Here is a 19,234-nt window from a genome sequence, read left to right as displayed (position 1 = left end):
TTTGTGTTACTTCCTGTTTTCTTTTCCTCATTTTCTTCCCTATCAGACAGCCTACTCAAGATGCCGCTGGAACCAGTCTTTTGGTGCTTGACAACAGAAAATCACTTTTACCTACAGAGGTTCAGTAACAGGGAACAACTAAATTAAGTCTAGAACTTCAGATTTCTTGCTAATCTCTACACATCTCTACTACAATATCTGCTTCTTGCTTTTATGAGAAAGGGTGTATCTGTGTGCTAATGGACAAGTATTACTTGTATCTTTGTCTAATTTCATGAGCCACGAGAATGTTGTGGTTTTCATTTGGATTGATACACATTGGACACAAATTCTGTCTACCAGTAGTGGCTACCTATAGTGTACCATCTACTTACTTTCATAAAACACTATCCATTTACTTCACATACTCCTACTTTTGTGTATAGGAGAAATATACTCTCATCACAATCTATAACTGACCTTTACAGTAGCTTTGTCTGTCATGTAATAGAATAAATACAGAGAGAGAATACATAGGAAGAAAAAGCAGCATTGTGGTAATTAGTTATTACTTAATTTAAACTCATAAATGTATCAAATATGAACATGAGTATTTTTCAAGAAGAAATAAAGCTCTGCCAGGTATTTAATTAATTGAAACTGTTAGCTAAGAGTTGCTGCAGATGGACTAATGACACATTTGAAACAGAACAAATTGCAAATTATTTTTTGCCTTTGTTTTAGTCCTGTATTTCATTAAAAATCCCTTAGTGATTACTTCCATTCAAATATTATAGTGTTACATTATGAAATAAAGATTTTTAAAATTCTTTTACTACAGCTGTAATTTTCTACTGTTGAAGTAATTGAAGTTTCTTTCTTTTTCAAAGACACTTTTCAATTTGTGCTGTCCAAGCATGTTTTAAAGACACATCATGAAGGACACTCAGCAGGGTGAGCTCTAGAAATACAAGTTATCTCAACTAACAAAAAGGCTTCTATAGGAATAAAGAGTATGATTTTAATTAATGTAGAATGCAGAAAGCGAAGTATATATTAGCTGGTAGCAATGCACTAAAAATTTCAGTCACCACAAGCAAATGAGAGTCAATCAAACCTCTCACAGAAATGCCTTCAGCATTATTAAGACAAGGCACAGAATTGGTGAAGCCGTGACAGGATGCAGACTGAACTCAAGGCAGGCACATCAATTCACTAACTCAACCTCCGTGTCCATCTATCAGATGAGATGACATTTTGTAAGAATGCAGTGACTTTAGTTAACCAAAGAAAAACAAAATCAGGCCACCATCACCTCTTTCTCTCTGTCTTCTACCGCCCACAACAAATTAAGTCACTTTCAGCCTCCTGGAGTGACAGAAGAAACACTAATTAATCACAGAAACCCCTGGATCACTAGATTAATCGTTCTGTTGACCCCATGTTGTTTTCAAAGGGCAGGGCTAACTTGCTGCAGCTACAGCTGCTGCCTTTGAGCACTGGCAATAGCACTGGGCAGCTACAGATCACCGGCAGAACAGGTAAGAGCAGCCAGCCCTCTAAAAGGTCCTAAAGTACCCTGAAACTTTAATTCTGTCATGCAGTTAGAAAACACTGAATAAATGAAGTTTTCAGAAAGCCATTCTAACAGAATTCCTCATTACAGGTCTAATTACAAGCTATCTTTATAATGTACACCTAACAACACAGTGAAAAGCACTTTGCTTTAAAGGTCAGCAGAACTAAAAGAACAATTTGCTATTAATAGTAACAGGTGAACTTTTCTTATTTGGCTGCTTAAGCAGCCAACCCTTGAGTTGAATGTAATTAGGGAGGGGATATTCAATTTACAGTATCCGCAAGTAATGATAATTACACTGGTTCGAAAAAGCTGTTGGTAAGCATAAGAAACCTTTGTAATTACATTCCGTTTCCAAAATTACTTGAGCACTGTGAACTTGAAGCATTTCAGCAAATGAAGGCCAAGGCACATAAAGGAGAGCTACGGCGTTTTAAAAGCTGCACTGTTTAACATAATGAGCCGCCCGACCGGAGGGAGATCGCCGAGCGCGCTCCATAACTCACCCCGACAGCCCACGCCATCTCCTTCCCGCTCACAAACATCCATTAAGAAAAACATAAGCCGGCTCCCTCACTGCCTCCTTCCTGTCCTTCGCCAGCATCGCTCAGCTCCCCTCGCAGAGCAGCCCCGGGAGCCAGCTCATGGAAGAGCGTCGGGCTTCGGGAGCCGGGCTCGGGCTGCCGATCGTGCCACGCTCAGGGGAGCTCTGGCGCTGCGAGCGAGGAAACGTCGCCGTGTCCCCCCCGCCGCCAGCCCCGCGCGTGCGGCAGATTAGCCCGGTCAGCAATCCGCCAGGACAAGGTGAAAAATAAACAAATAACCACGTCCACGGCAGCTGCGGCGATCGCTCTCCGGAAAATTATTCAGGCATTATGAGGGAGATGGTATTAAACGCTGCCACTTGCAGCTTCACGGCTCTCTGCGTATCCGCGTCAGCCTGGGATGAGCACTTAAGGAGTATCATCAGAGAGCTTGCCCAGCTGAGCATCTTCCATTATGTTTTTGTCTTAAAAGGAGATAGCAGGAACCTCTCTGCCTGACAGGCAAAAGGCTTGTCATAATTCATTAATAACACAGCCTTGCTCAGGTTTCCTTCAATGAAATCAGGCAGGCATCCTATGAAGAAAATGCTGAGTGAACAACAGCTTCTCCAGACACAATGCAATAAACTTGCCAGTACTTGGCACCATTTGGTGTCTGAGACAAGGATGACCAACGCTATTCGACAAGACCTGTCAGAGTGCCTTAAGGCTCCTAGTGAAGAAACTCAAAAACCCAAACAGTAATTCCTCAGCAGGATGCAATTCAGTGCTTGGAAGCAAAAATTCACGTTTCAGCTGCAGAGATAAATGTACCAGTCTGCTTTTGCTATGCTAAGGGTAAAGCTGGCAATTTACTCTGAGGAACTGTTTGCATCCAAAGGGTAAAAAGCAAGAAGAGGTGTGGTAAAAAGCAACAACCACTGTATAAGATAACTGCAAAAATTAACAAGACTATCACAAGTCTTCCATCATATAGAAAATACAGCTGAAGTTATCTGTAAGGAAAGGAAACAAGCTCAGGCTTTCAAGATAAAGTCATTCGAATGGCATCCAAGTAGGGAGGACAGAAATTTACTTTTTTCTTTTTTCCTTTGCCTAGTATGCACCCATTCATACAGCACTAAAATACACCTGTGATATTTAATTGAGTCTTATGTACTTTCTCCTAAGAGATTGGTTCCATCATGAAAAATATGAAGAAAGGTACTTTTACTTGTATTTGATCTACTAGCTTTTTACACATTCACATTGCTTCCCATGGCAAAATAATCTAGTAATACAGTAAGTACATGCCATCCCAGCATACAGCATTTGTTATGATCCAAGTTTTAAACAGCCTTCAGCATAAAAACTAGTGCTACAAATTTTATATTTACTATGACAGGGTTTCCAGGTTTGCATCTGATTTTTAAAAGAAGCTTTACCATTATGCAACAGAAGCAGTCCAAACATACATAAATTAATTCTGTACAATTAGAAAAAGCAAAGAATGTACTGATGATGGTTAATTAATGATTTTAGAATATAAGTGTCACAAAATCATCTTTTTTGCAATAATGTAAGCTCAGGTAATTTGCAAACAGCACAATATTATTGCTTCCCTAAGCTCCTTTGTGTTTTACTTAGGCATAATAATTTATTTTGAGTGCAATATCTGTCATTAAAACTGTGGCTTACAAACATTATTAGAAACAGCTCTATTAGCATGTCCAAAGATTGCTGTATTTGAGCAGAATGCAACTGATTGAACAGAAATCAATAAAGGTATTTAATGATTTCATGAGAAAAATAAGTGACCCTAACACCCCTAATGGATTAACATCACTTACGTGCTACACATTGCATAATGGTGATATAGAGCTACTCAAAGCAGTGTCACTTTTCATATGAGTGCCTTAAAACCTTATCAAAGGGAAATTGTGTTTTAATGCTATTTCAGATGTCATTTTTGAGAGGATTTTTACAATCCCATTTCATAAAGCAGAAAGCATGATCTGAATTGTTACAAGTAGCTTTTGTCATTGGCACATGTACTAGGTCACCCTCTGAAGTTAGCTGATGAATGAAATCCTGAACATAGGAGGAGGGTAACACTTAGAAACATTACTCAAACAACTTGTTTATTGTTGGCTTTCATCTCCCCATACACCTTTACCTATATATCTGAATCTTCCACTAATTACCAAGAGCATGCTTTGCTAGGGAAGGGAAACTACTCCTCATAGTCAGTACCACAGCATGAGATAGATGGGACGCACAGTTCCTCAATATGCTTCTTGGGAATCCAAACAGAGGCAGGAGATAATCTAAATGACAGAGTAAATGCCATTAAACAAAATGCTTGTCTCTCAGCCATTTAGGCAACCTCTCAGATCTCTCAAGAACACATGTGTCTGTCTGTCCATCTTCAATACACTACTTTTTTATCCCATTATACATCTATTCACTAAAAAGCAACTGTGGGTCACAGCAAACCATTTCATGGTCTCACTCCCTTATTTTCCCTTTAACAGACTGAAGATGAAAATATGCAGTATTTACTTGGTATTTTTCAGTTACATGAAAGCTCCTTTTTGAGAAAGAAACAAGTCAAATTCAACATGTCACCATGCACTAAGCAGGCTTTGCAATGACCAGGCTGCCTTTACAATTCTTTTATAATAAACCCAAACATAACAGGGGGGGAGCTGATGTTCAGTTTTCTTCTTCGATTTGCCATATTATCCATCATAGTTTTTTGTGCAACATGAAGAAGTGAAAATAACTTAAAAAAAAATCAAAACTTTTTTTTCCTAAAGATAATACAGTCCCAGCTCTCATACACAGTTTTCACCTGAAGAAATGGGAAAAAAACTCTGTTCAGATGAAACAGGGAAGCAAATGCAAAAGCTTTTTCTGACTGACTTGAACGTTTCCTTAATTCTCCCCAAAGGATATAAAAACTACTCCAGTAAATGTAGCATCATAATTGGCTATAATTGACTCCATCCTTCAATTTTTAAGGCAATCTATAAAATATGGATCGTTTTGTCAACTGGGAGACAATTTTGTGATACCACACTGTTTATCTCGTTACAGTGATCTCAGCTGCACTCGATATCATTTGTTACCACTCAGACTACCTTATTTTGGCTGTAATCCTGCACCTTGCTGCATTTAATGCACTGCACACTAGTTAGCTCCAACACCAAACATTTGAGTGCTACCAAAGGGAATTAATTGCTGAAGATCATTGTCATAGGGGATAACAGTAGCAATGATACAGCAGCAGGTGAAGCACAAGCAAGCAAGCTCTGCTCCAATCCATCAGTATACTTCACGCTATTCTATCATTAGTCCATCTCACAACTTACTGCATATGAATCAAGAAAGGATGGGAGACAGAAGAAATGTGCAAGGTTTAACTGCTTTGCTGCTGTTTTTCTATTACACCTGCTGTTTTATTGAATTTGCAGCATTTTAAGGCAAGCTTCTAACACTCTGGCTGCACAGACCATTATGACATCATGGCAGTTTGGCATCAGACTCTCAGGGCACAACAGTATGATGACCACTGAATGGAAATGACTATCTGGCCATTTCTAATAGCTGAAATACTGTGAACATCTTACAGAGATACTGGCTTCAAACAATCTCTGAATGATAGAACTGGCTTCTCTTCTTTTTTTCCCCCTACATCTTCCAATAATTATTCTTATTTATATCTCCCTCTCTATGCTGCAACACTTCAACTGAAAACCAAGTAAAAGGACGATAAAACAACAACAACAACAAAAAAATCCAAATACAAATAGCCACAAAACTGCAGCAAATGATTGATAGAAACATTGATGTAATCCTGTCCATAGCAACAGTTTAATTATGAGCATCTTGGCAGTGAGCCTGCTCTATGTGTTGATTTTCCCCAGCAGAGAATGCCATACAATCCATCTTTGTGTTATGTGCTATATGACTACATGGAGAGGCCAATCAAAGGGGAACAAGGAACAGAGAAGTTGTAGTAAATTACTGGGGTGATACAGGAGTAAGTATATTGACCATGAATAATTCCACTCCTGAGGATTAGCAAGCCTGAGAAAAAGGAGGGGTAGGGAAGAAATACCAGGAGGGTGCTACCTGCAACAGAATAATAGTATATTCCTCAATTACAGTGATCACAGCATACAACACGAATATACCTCTTCAACAAATGACGTGAATTACTGGTACCCAGTTTAAACATTCCCCTCTCAAACTCTTCTTCCCAGGATCTCAGTTGTGTGGAGGAGCAGAGAAGCTCCTTGGTGTAGTAGGAAATCAAGTCCCCCACCGGGGACACAGAGCTCAGGGGCCATGGCTACATGACACACTGTAAAGCAAAGCCTGCCAGAAGCAGCAGACCTGCTGGGTGGAGCAGCCACTGCCAAGAACCCAGTGGCCACGAGATTTCTGTTTTAAGGGTTTCACTCCTGACCAACACTACAACACAGCTAAAGCAAGCACATCAGAGGGGATGCACAACATCATGGGTGAGCTGCAGAGTTCACTCCAGTAAACTAGAGGGCAAGGAAGCAATAGTGACAATTGCAGGGACATTAATGGGAAAAGGCAGCAGTGCAGGCTTAAGAGGTTATAAAATAAATGGTGAAATCTGACTGTGACTGTTTCTCAATATACCTTAAGGTAACTTTCAGACAGAAACAAAAAAATACAATAGAATTGTAATTTATAATTAAACTTACTTCAAATCTCTATGTTGGAAAGTTTGTTAAAAAAGCCCCAGCAAAAAAAACACAACATGTATCAGTCTATATACAACTGCTATCTACAGTGCTTATTTATAAAAAGAAAATTTTAAAAAGTCCTTATATTCCACACCTCTTTTTTTTTAAGAAACATTTAGGACAATGTCTCTGAAGCAGCTGTTAAAGGTTATACCATCTGCTCTTTATTTTAAGGAAATGCTCTGGTAATTTTTAAGTGTGTGAACAAAGGTTTTGTGAAATCCTGTTAGGCTATTACATGTGGTAAGAAAACCATCAATCTTTTCTCCAGCCTAGTGTCCACATTCACAACTTAACTCAATAAAGACTGTTTTTAGTTTCTATTAAGGTATGAATATTTTATATTTGTAACCACATAAATCAATAAGAATACTCATGTATGTATATACATGGATCATACCATGTATATGTTTCTTTGAAGAACAAACCCAAAACAATACAGAAATTTGAAATAATGGCACTCTAAAAATAAGATTCCTAAAGTTTATGGAAATTCCAAGAGACATACTGAAATCAAACACAAGTTTGTTTCACTCAAAGTTGGGGCAGTTTTTGGCAGTGTGACTATTTCCATCTCCAAGACACTGTAGCTGCATCATATAATGAAAACACACTGTTTTTTCTTAATGCCAAATTTATGGGCATTACCTGTCTGAGAAATTGCTTTTAAACACAAAGTGTTAGAATCTATGCAACTCTGCTGTACCTTCATGAGCTCTTCATCATTAAAATTTACTTTAAACATGGAAGAAAGGGATGTGTGTGTGTGTGTCGGTATAACTTAATGTTCAGATCAATACATTATAAAAATCTATTAAATCACTGCACTAAAAATGAATTAGTTATTTAAGTCTTGAAAGCCCAGGTATTTCAGCTCTGATGTCAGCTCTCTGATTTCAGCTCAGAGCACTCAAGAGGTACTCTGTATTTCTAAACAACAATGAACTAGAAAATGTCTACCTGAAAAAAACTCCTTTTGTGCATAATCTCAAAAAAATATTGTTTGATCATCTCTTAAATGTACATTCTCTCATAATAAACACAACATCTTCCAAAATACCTATGTGACTGTAATGATCGAATGATTACCTGAATAGATTAGCAGCTGATTACATTGAATATTCAGTTAACTTACTTACCTTTCAACAAGAGAAATGAGAGAAACCCAGAGGAACTCCTGGTAACAATATTTAGTCAAGACATTATTCAAAACTAGAGTAATATGAACAGTTAAATCAGTCCTCAGTAAGTTTACCTCAGTATTTTCACAAAGAGGTCATTTGCAAAATCTTCAGGAAAAAAATTATAATCAACATATCACTGCATCATGCCAGGGTTTGTGGGAGTGAGGGGAAGTGTGAGTCTGCTCTCAGGCAGATAAATCCATAGCTTGTACAGTGCTCTTGATGCAGGTGTTTTAGTGGCACATTTTATTTGTGAAAAGGAACTTTTAAATACAAGAGTAACTGTGCTTTGCAAAACAGGTTGTATTTGAAAATGCTAAATGGCGCCTCTGACACACATATAAGTTTTGCAAACAACAAAATAATTCTTAAGTTTCCTTCCAATTGCAAATTAAACAACTACATTTTTTAATGAACCAAGATCTGAGTTAATGATTACTGAATACCTGAAAGTTCTTAATGACTACTATATCTGACATTAAGTTTATGCCCATTTAATCTTTTATTACTTCTAGTGCATTACTTTAGATTAAAGCACACGAATCTGGCTGAAAGTATTTTTGCCCTATCATCTGTACCATAACTTTTTTCCCCTAACGGAAAACCTAAAAATAAAAACCAAAACCCTAAATGAGATGACATATCAAATCTCAAAGCAAGGAGTGTTATTTGCTGCCAAAAACTCTTAATTCTTAGCGATCAGAGAAGGCAGCAAACATCTTCTAGTTCAAAATAGTTATTTTGCTCAGTCTCCTGCTGGGCAGAGTTGGGAAGCCGAGACAAAAATCCTCATGGAGGACATTAAAAAACATTAAGCCAGGAAAAATGCTACTGACAGTATTTGCTCAAGTTGGACACACAATTGTCCTGTTATCAACCACATATCTAGGTAGAAAAAGAAAGCGGTTCAATGAAAAAGGGGCTGTCCAGCGAGAAAGCAGGTGCTACTCCACATAGAGAACTGGAGTAAAATTTGGTGACATTTTATTCCAAAAAAACCTGCCCCAAACAAGAAAAAAGCCCCCACAAAACCAGAAAGTCCTATGCATTAGTAAATCCCAGTGCTTCTGTTTTATTCATTGCTGTGCTGAAGTCCAATAGCCTCTTTCTCCAAAGTCTCAGAGACTCAAGGGAGATGCAGATGTTTCACTTACTCTGCTGAAACAGCTGAGAAGGCTTAAAGTTTGTGAGGGTTTCCTGAGTCACTATCACCCACGGTAGTATCTGATTACCCTGCCTGAGCTAGTTTTGATTAAAAGGTTGAGAAACAAGCAGGAGACAACTGTAGTAACTGACAGATGAACACTGATTCAAAACTAACCTGTAAGACACTTCTCAAACCATGTTAATTAAGTCTGACAGTGAATATGGAGTTTCTTATTAGGAATGCACAATGAACACACAGCCATGGGCTTTACTTCTTTCAGCCAGACATCAAGAAACGACAGCTTCCTGTGGAACTTCTGGTTTACAAGATTAATCTTCTAGAATATAAATACACATTATGGTTTGGTTTTTTTTTTTTCAACAGAGTACAGCTCAGATTCTCAATCAAAAACCAGTTACTTTGGACTACAACTGAGAAGCTTTTCACATTTACATGTTCTTGAATTAAATATTAAAGTGGAGGTGAATGTTCTCAATAGGCAACGATTGTCTGAACTATCTTTGATCACTTCTACATTACACAGGGTTGCGGCACAAGTGGCAAAAAAATGCTGTTTGAGGGAAAACCAGTGTATTTCTACAATTCGTCACAATGTCAAATGTCCAAGCAGAACATTGCATCTTGGGATCAGTTTAAGTAGCTCACTGCAGCAGTGAGCACAGGCTACCAAGCCTTCTGATTACCCCAGGCACCAGAGTGAGCTCACGTGGATGCATTACTTGGATTGGGGCAGTAGCTTGGGTATCTCTACACCAAATTATTAGAGGAGTAATTGGATCTACTCAATGTGTGGAGAAGCAGCACCAAGATAGGCATGTAAAGATTCATAAATTAAACTAAACTAAATTTAATTAATTAAATTAATCTAAATTAATGAGTCTACACTAAAACAGAGAAATAAAATTAATTTTAAAATTCAAACCAGAATAGTAGAATTATGTAGTGTATTGCGATTATTACAATAAATAAGCATGTAATTTCTTATAAGAGTTGATAATATTAGATAGTTGGACCTTGTTTAGGCACTAGGCCCTAAAGGAGAGGGTATCAAAGCTTTGTGTGAACTGAAATTGTGTTCCACCTAACCAGTGAACATGAAAGGATCAGCTCATCTCCATTATAAAACAAGTACTTAGACTGAGGGTCTCATGCCAATTATGGAAGCCTGCTAAAAATACGTCTGATTAAATAATAAGCTTTCCTTTCTCCTCTTCACAATCAGAGAAGGATAAAATGTTTCTGCTCTCTCCAAGACATTCCACCTTACTGCGTTTACATTAAGATACAAATTTGAAACACAAACCTCTTGCTTGAAAAAAACATGTCTGTGATGTGTTGGGCAGAAGACATTTATAGACTACAAACTATTATACTGGGACTGTGCTCAGAAAAAAAATCTGCATCTTGCCCTGCACATTCCTACACTACTCAATCATACTGTCAAATTGGCAAATTGTTGAAGGCGATACAGATACCCATTAAAACACCGAAAGAATCCAAACTGAAACAGTATAGCACCATGCTTGTTGCTATTTCTAAGTTTTAATTATACTTCTGGAAGTTGGTATATTTGATAAGATTAGCCATCAATTTCTTTTGGTTTCATTAATATCATCAGTGGACCATTGTTTTTTTTAAGCCACACATTTCTTTGCCAGATACCTCTCCACTTAAGAATGCAAAGGAAGCATGAGCCTTTCAGCAAGCCTAGTTTACCATATGACCAGGCATGATGACAAAGCTTGAAAAAAATAGATTACTTTCTTTTTCTTCAGCAGGCTAAAAAAGCCTGATTAGTTCTGCTCATTCATCTCCTTCAGTCCAGTAAGCCAGAACAGAACAGTTTACTTTCAAGGTCTCATTAGTTTGGATTTACCATTTTAGGTAGAGCATAGTCAGAAAATATTTTATGTTGGTTTCTGTTGAATAGACTGTAAATGTCCAAAACACAAGTTCTTCAAGGCTTTAAGAAATTATTCTTTCAAAAAGTGCAGCTGAAAAGAAAAAAAATTGCTTTCCAAACCATAATAGTCAGGCATAAATCTAGGAAAAGAAGAATGGAAATAAAAAACCTCAAAAGCAGTACTGTCTCAATCATAATCAGAACAATTCTTCCTTTATTCTGTAGACAGATCTGAAATCCTGTTTTATATATAAACACATCCCATATTCCACTCAGCTCTTCAACTTCTAATAAATTTCTTAACACAATAATCAGAATAAAAAATACTGGATAATCAGAAGAAAACTATATTGCTCTCAGAAATCATTAGTATAATTTCGGTTTTCGTATGAGAGCCCTTCTGCCCTTCACCTTTGCTTATATGCTCAAAGATCTGAGCATGTATGCTCACACAGATTATCTCCTTCTAACAAGGTAATTGTAGCTTTGTTCTGTAGACTGGGTAACAGTGCATTCTAACTTAGAAAGAGGAAAAAGGAATCCTGGGAGATGTGGGTATGAGCACAAAGAAAATGAAAAAAAAAATACAGTGAAGAAAAATGTAAAAGGAAAAAAAATATTCTAAATCTAACTATGCAGTGAATCCCACATCTGCTTCACGTGGCCAGATCCTTGTGCCTGTAGGGAAATTCACTTAATTCAGTGGGTTACCCACGCCTGTAGCCATTTGCAGACTGTACTGACTGTATGTCTTTTCTTTCTCTTTGTCAATCCATTTTGAAAAAAATAAAATAAAAATTTCAACACAAAACAAAAACCCTCTTGTCCTTCCATTCCCCAAGCCCACCACCCCTGCCTGTTTTAAAGCTCAGCACTTTCACTTTTTCGCTTACTTCCTCAAGCCATTTGCTGAAGATCTGGATTTGCAAGGACTAGCAAATCATTTGCAGCACTAGGGAATATTTCTAAACATTGCCCTTGTGAGTAGGTACAGTAAATATTTTGAATTTCTCATTTTTAAAGCAGTGGTAATTATTTAGGATTTAAATCTATTCCTTTGGTCTGTAACCCTTCATTCTGACAGGATTTGCTTTGCTGTGAAGTTCACTGCTCGCTTTACTTTCTCTGGTGAATAAATACAGCCTAAAGACTGAAGAATAATCTTAATTCACAGAAATTATATGCATGAGAAAAATGCTGCTTTTTCATTGTCATTAAAATCCCAGAAGCAGTAAGGTGTATAGACAGGGACTCTGTTCAATTAGAGAAGCAGAGACGCAGGTCTAAATGGACCTATTTCCTTTTCATCTTTTTAATGCCCTGTAGTTACCACACCAACCCCTACCAACACACGTGTGAAGGAAGATGTGTGTGGCCAGGATGTTAAAACTGAAAACAAAGGTTTAGATTAGCTTGATCAGTTCTGCCTACAGCTTTATATGGAAAAGATCTGTCTTGTTAAACTGAAGAACATATTCCTCTGTCACACAGAAAGAAAAGCTTGGTATTAAAATAAAGCATGAAACTCATAATGTTAGAAAAAAACCCATACTTTACATTTTCTTACTTGTAAATCGTTATCTTTAATATTGACCAATACTCTGCAAGTGAGGGGAAAAAAAGTTTCAGCCATGGCTCAGTCCGACACTGGCTCCTGCAGCTCAGGTGCAAGGCAATCCTGGTGGATGCTGCTATACTAAGATTGCTCCCTGAAGCCACAAGAAGCCACTGGCCTGCTGCCATACCATAAGCCTGTCAGACAATGCCAATTACTGGATAAAATCAGATGACTGTTACTGTAGGCTCAGTAGATCTAAACAAACATTGATGGGCACTGCTAAAAGCTTGAATATCAAACTGCAGCAATACCCTCTCTTCAGAGAGCAACTTTAGCAGTAATGCCTTTTCCTCTTTTCCCTGTTCCTCTTCTTTCACTAAAACAGAATTTAGATAAATAATCTGATGTGTTATATAGAAATGTATAGAAGAAACTTTTGGTTTTAAACATATACATTTTGGTACACAAGAAGAAATCATACAGTATTATCCTCCTATCCTCCTCGCAATTCTCCACCAAAGTATCAAAATGATTCTCTACACGGATGTAAACACAAGCTGACATAAATTTGGTTTCAACCTTTGAAACTCAGTGTACTGTGACCTAAGTGCTCATCTAAGGGAGACACTCTAACTGACAAATATATGAAATGAATGGATAAGAATCCTCCTTTTCACCTCAGCATTCAGTTGTGGCTTCTGAAGGTAACAAGCAAGTGTGCACATCTCAAGTAAAAATCATCTTGTTAAAGGTAATCTGCAACAGCTAGGAAAGAAGGGACTGGTTTTGCTTTGTTACAGCTCAAAACAAAGATGAGAGAAGTGATGCTAAATCTATGTTGCCTGCTTTAATAACAGACATTTTACTTTAGCTGCATTTACTATGATTTTATATTATTGTACTTAGAACACTTACAAATCAGAGTAAAAAAAATATGGGGGAGCAAAAAATTGGAAAAAAACCAATTATCAAGTTTCAGTTATGCAACTTTCAAATATGCCCTTTTTTTATGGGTCCATTTCTGTGCCAATCAAACCAACATCACACATTCTGAAACTGTATTTCGTAAATCTGCAGCTTTAGAAAGTGTGCATTTTGAAGTGCCCCTATATTAAAAGAATGGCATTGCAATACTCCTGTCTTTGTTTTTGCATCAAAACCCTCTTGAGTCACTTCATTTGCAAAGCTTTCTGGAGGTGCTACAAAGCTGTGCACTCCAAAGCATTCCTCAGTCATCAGTCTGAAATACCTCAGAAATTCACCTATTTAAAGTACATTGATTCCAAATGTAATCCAATCAGCATTACAAGTTATTTCATATAGTTTAAACAAAGAATTTCAAAATTATCTTTCGGAAATATTTCTAAGGAACTACCATGAAATTGTTGAGGATTTTTTGTATTTCCAATCGTGAAAATTTTGAGGATTTCTATTTTGTCCTGATTGGGAATGGACGTATTCCTGGTGAAACATTAAAGCTGTTTTCCTTTAGTTTTATTCAGAATCATTATGCAGATTATTTCTGTTGCCTGATAAGCATGTAACACACTTCAAATTCTAATGAAGAAGGGGAAAATAGTCTGCTTAGAAGTATATACCCCAGGCACACAGTTACATCACAGTTAAGTCACCTGCTTATATACCTGGGAGGATTGTAATTCAGGGGAGAACCATAAAAACTTGCATACGCTTACAATGAGAATTTCAGCACCTCAGTGCGAAAATCCCCTACCTTACGTGCATGAGAACTCACAGAGGTCCAAGTTTTCACCAGCAAAACTGCAAGAGCTGAATTCTGCTACTGAATATCTTAGCATTATCTTTATCTTCTTTATCTTACTCTTACTGAATATATTGCATCTCCAGGACATTTGCTACCCACAAATGAGACTGACTGAAATCCCTTGAGGCTTCCAAGTCGTAAGAAAGCTCTGACTGCCTGAAGCCATCAGCAGATGTATTGCCCTGGATGCATCTGAATGGGGTGAAGAGGTCATTGCTTCCAGCTGCTCAATGCCCAGGGAGTTGGCAGAGATGGGGAGGGAACAACATCCCAAAACATCACAACACCACACTCATTTCCTAACCGCCAGTGTCAAAACCGCAGGCTATAAAGGCTTTGTTATCAGAAATGCAGGAGGGACCATTTGCACAGTTCAGGTTAGGGAGCAGCTACCAGGGCACTTAGCTGGCACACACAGAGGAAGGCTTGGACAAGCAGCTGGCAGCAGAAACCTCTTACGTGGCTCTGCCGCTGCCAGCAGTACTTGCCTGACTGCAGCCTTCACTGACAGTGACACAGTTCAGCACAATTCCCTGTTCATTCAAAACAGCACCAGGAGAGGAAACATGACCCTTTTTAATTATTCAAAGAAATCCTTTTCCTCCTAATAAAAGCTGTGACACTTAAGACAGTACTAAATATGAAATCTGTAGGACCTTAAAATGACAGTAGGACAGAGCATGTCCCTGCCATGCTACAGAAAGCACTGACAGTGACAGGAGAGAAACTGAGGTCTGGGACAGTTTGCCTAAGCCTTGGGAGAATGGAAAATCAAACACCCAAAGTCTGAAGTTGCCTGCAAATGAGTCAGCAAAGTAACCTAGATCTGAGTATTGCCACATGCCAAAATCAGAAATAATATTTCTTTTTTTTTTTTTCATATTTGCAAGAATGTAAAAGTTAATACATGGCTAATCTTCGCCAGAATTAAAAAAAAAAAAAAATTTAGAAACTGGTAAGCACCAAAGTTTATGTTAACAAGTATTAACAGTGTTAAAACAAACAAAAGAATTTCACATGCACTGATGATTATTCCATGTTTTATTTCTTAAATATGAGATACAAAATCTTTGCAGACAGGCTACAATTATGACCAAGTATCTGTCAAGATCAGAGGCATGTAACAATGTTACTATTTAATGTCTGCAGTAATTTTTTGTGTGACACCATCTAAAAACACCATCTGACTTTTTGTTACTTTGTTCGTGGTATTATGCACACCATGGTGTAGAGACACCACAAAATACCATAAATTCTGTTTCTGTAATGACTGCATACATACAAGAGAATAGGAAAGGAAGAAAAAGGCTGGGAGAAAAAAACTGGAGGACAATAAAATTAAGATATAGCTGTGAAAACTCAATTATACATTCCAACAAAACAAAAGCTTCCAAATTTTCTCACAAATTGATGAGAGAGACGAAATAACATCACAAAGACTTTAGGTTATATAAACCTAAAGATTATATGAGACATTCTCTAAACTTAGTTGTACTTGAAAATTAGGGTGCATTCAGTCACCACTTCCAATTCAGTAAGATAATTTTTTCCTCAGTAAATCCCTGAAAATATGGCTGGGATTTTAGGCATTGAAATCATAATTTTGTTCCTGAGAATTATCAGACAAGAAATCCAGTGTACTGCTAGAAGACTCCCACACTCTCTTTGGGCTGTAATACTGCAGTGGCTAAGGAGTTTTGTCAAAACAGGCCCATTATTATTTAATTCTCAGAAAATGCAATTTGGAACATGAAAAGAGAACAAAGAAAGAATAGGGAAAACCCACAAAGATTTTCTAAATATCTTGAAATTACTTCATAGACATTTTCTACCTGAAAAGCAGATATAGCTTCAAATATTTTGTGAAGCTAATACAGTAATAGTTGCTAAAACGTGCTTTCAAAGAAAACACCTTCACAAAACAGCCATCCCTCTAGGCAGCAGCTCCTCTCAACACCTCCAATAATCCTACAGCTCTTGTTCAATAGTCCTTCTCACCTCTGAGCAGGAAGCAAATTGTGAAGTTGAGCGGCACTGTTATGGGACGCTGCCTGCTGTGCTATCAGCAGACTTCAACAAATAATTAGAGCTGCCTGCAGCCATCCAGCACTATAAGGGCTGCCACCAAGTCGTGTCAGTGACACTTTCCGCTAGCGACTGCGTGGCTGAGAAAGGGGCAGCTAGGAGAAGTTTTCAGGCTGCTGCCCTCTTACCTTGTTCAGAGCATGTTTCTGTCGCACTATTTAAAATAACAATGGTCCCTAACGACTTGCTGACTCTGGTAATGCCACGCTTTTCTACGTCAGTGCCCTTGAATGTGTAGTAGCAGCACTGGGAGTGAAAATGTCTTGACGTAGAAGGAAACAAGTTTTTCTTTCATTATCCCAAATGAATTGCACCAGCATCTAAAGCACTGCATTTATTTACCTCATCTAAACACAGTCAAACACATAGAGAATCTATTGTCAAAGGTCAAGTTATGATTCTTACTTTTAATGAGCATGAAGTTGCTGAGCCCTCTAGGGTAGGATTCCTTCAAAGGAGCCATTCAAGTCTGCTGTGCCCAGAACACAAGACCTAATTCACTCCTACCCTTAAGTTTAAGCATATTTTGAAGTCCTGGTAATTTAATTTCACCCACCTGCCACCAAATTATAGAATTGAATGACTTGAGCACTACAGTGGACCTAGACAACAACTCTGGAAATTACAGTAATTTCACAACTATAAGGCGCACCCTTTTGACTAAAATTTTGGTCCAAACCTGGAAGTGCGCCTTATAGTCCGGTGCACCTTATATAATGTACAAAGTTGCGAAATTTGCCAACCCTGAAGTGCGAGCCCGAAACAGCAACGTCGGGCCGGGGTGAGCCTGGCGGCGGTGGCAACCCAGGCGCGAGGTGGAAAGGCAGCACTGGCTGCAGCCCGGGCACAAGAGGGAAGAAGCCAGCACCAGCCCTGGCCCGGCACGAGCCGCGCGATTAGGGAGGGAGTCGCTGCCAGCCTCGGCCCAGCACGAGTCACGCAGGAAAGGAGGGAGGGAGCTGCTGGCAGCCCCGCCCGACACAAGTCACGTCAGGAGGGAGGGAGCTGGTCCCGGCCCAGCACGAGCCATGTTGGGAGGGAGGGAGCCACTGGCCCTGAACTGCCACGAGCCATGGCTGCACCGAGCTGCACCTCGCCCGCCGGTGACAGGGGCAGGCGGGAGTGCCGAGGCCTGCGGCATGGGGAGGGTGCCTGGGGCTTTGTTTAAAGGCTATGCCAATTTGTGAAAAATGTTTGTAAATTGAGCACCTGCCAGCAATTTGTTACTTTGTTGCACGCAGCACAGCTCCTTGCTGCAAAAAAAAACGTGTGCCTTATAGTCCGGTGCGCCTTATATAATGTGCAAAGTTGCGAAATTTGCCACCTCCCGGAGGTGCGCCTTATAATCTGGTGTGCCTTACAGTCATGAAATTACTGTAATTTTCAGCATTGGTAAAGGTTCTGTTAAGATTCCTACAAAACTTTTGTATTAAGTCCAGTGTCAACATTCACAACACGTGAGAGGTAAGGAAAAAAGCAGAATCAGACAAAAGACTTTTATGATAACTGCTGATGCTTGTTTTCTTTATTTTCTGGCCTCAACTTTTTATTTTCTTCAAAACAGCTGACATCTGAAACTGTATTTCACAATTTCAGATATAAAGTTTCCTCTCAGGTTTCTTTGACAAGGATATTCCTCTATTCAACTTATTTTAGCTTACTCAGAGAAATCATCTAATCTACTTGCATTTTACTGTAAATTTCTGAGATAAGCTACTCACTAAATTTAGAGAAAGCAGAGAATCAGGCATCAGATTAAATTAATTCAAATAGAAAATAATTTTAAAAAATATGTCAAATAATCAGTCATACACAAGAAAATGCCTTCTTTTCAATAGAGAAATAGTCAAATTTTGGCCAAACCTGAGAAAACAGAATAAAAAGTTAATGGCAGTAGCAATGTAATGGAGATTTTAAGTGCAGTTGCTTAATAGTTGTGTTACTTAATAGTTGCTATGCATCAAGACAGCAGTTTGAAGCACAGAGATGTTAGATAAAAATATGATCAAAATTTTGTACTTGTAGCTTAGCAGGAGAGGTTCAACAGCCATAGAGTATATCACCACAGTATTTTGATTGTACAGGATAAAAGGAATGCTGAGAAAGACTTGTAGCAGGAAATGAATACCAAACCTTGGACAGAATATTATTGAAATACAAATGTTCACATCAACATACAGAAGTGAGCAGCCAGTAACCCTCTTGACAAAATCAAAGAAGCATGAGAAATCTTCATTAATTTGGAATCTGCATCATAAGATGCTGTGGTTATACACTGAGCTCTGCATACACGTTCTCTAAAAAATTTTATAAGCTTTCGAAAGCAAAACTAGAGAAGTCTACAAATACATATAAGAATAGCTTATGAAAAGCCAGACGTTCTAAGGCACAGTAACATAGAAAAACAGAGCAGAGCTTTGACCCTCCAAAGCTAAATAATACAGAAAACATAGTCTCACTATTTCACCTTATGGGGACAAGTTTAAAAAAAAACCTTCAGTACATATAGATCTTGCTGATAGACAAATTCAGCTCCTTTTTGCAGTCAAGTTCCAAGACCTATACTTTCAATTCTCCATTTGGGTCAGAAAGTACTCTTTGGGAAGTACTGAAGTTCAGTACTTTCAAAACACACAGTGACCCAGATGGCAGAAGAACCATGGCAACACTGGCAACAGTCAAGGCTG

At 38.3% G+C, this 19,234-nt stretch overlaps 1 protein-coding gene across 18 annotated transcripts in view; it reads right to left on the bottom strand.

Annotated features, from left to right (window-relative positions):
- TENM3 (teneurin transmembrane protein 3) overlaps window positions 1-19,234 on the bottom strand; it is a 1,396,736-nt gene that overhangs the window by 197,624 nt on the left and 1,179,878 nt on the right. Inside the window, exon 1 of one of the 18 annotated variants that reach the window (XM_033060181.2) lies at window positions 2,065-2,268. The exons of 16 other annotated variants lie outside the window; for them this stretch is intronic. In XM_033060181.2, coding sequence (XP_032916072.1) covers window positions 2,065-2,119 — 55 coding nt within the window. In that variant the 5' untranslated portion in view covers window positions 2,120-2,268. Of the gene's footprint in view, window positions 1-2,064; window positions 2,269-19,234 lie in introns of those variants that run through there. One more of the 18 variants, XM_033060184.2, reaches the window with a different exon arrangement.

The sequence above is a fragment of the Catharus ustulatus genome, chromosome 5 (genome assembly GCF_009819885.2).
Source record: "Catharus ustulatus isolate bCatUst1 chromosome 5, bCatUst1.pri.v2, whole genome shotgun sequence".
NCBI lineage: Eukaryota > Metazoa > Chordata > Aves > Passeriformes > Turdidae > Catharus > Catharus ustulatus.
Note: the sequence above shows the minus strand (reverse complement) of the source record. Positions and strands in the feature narration are given on the sequence as shown.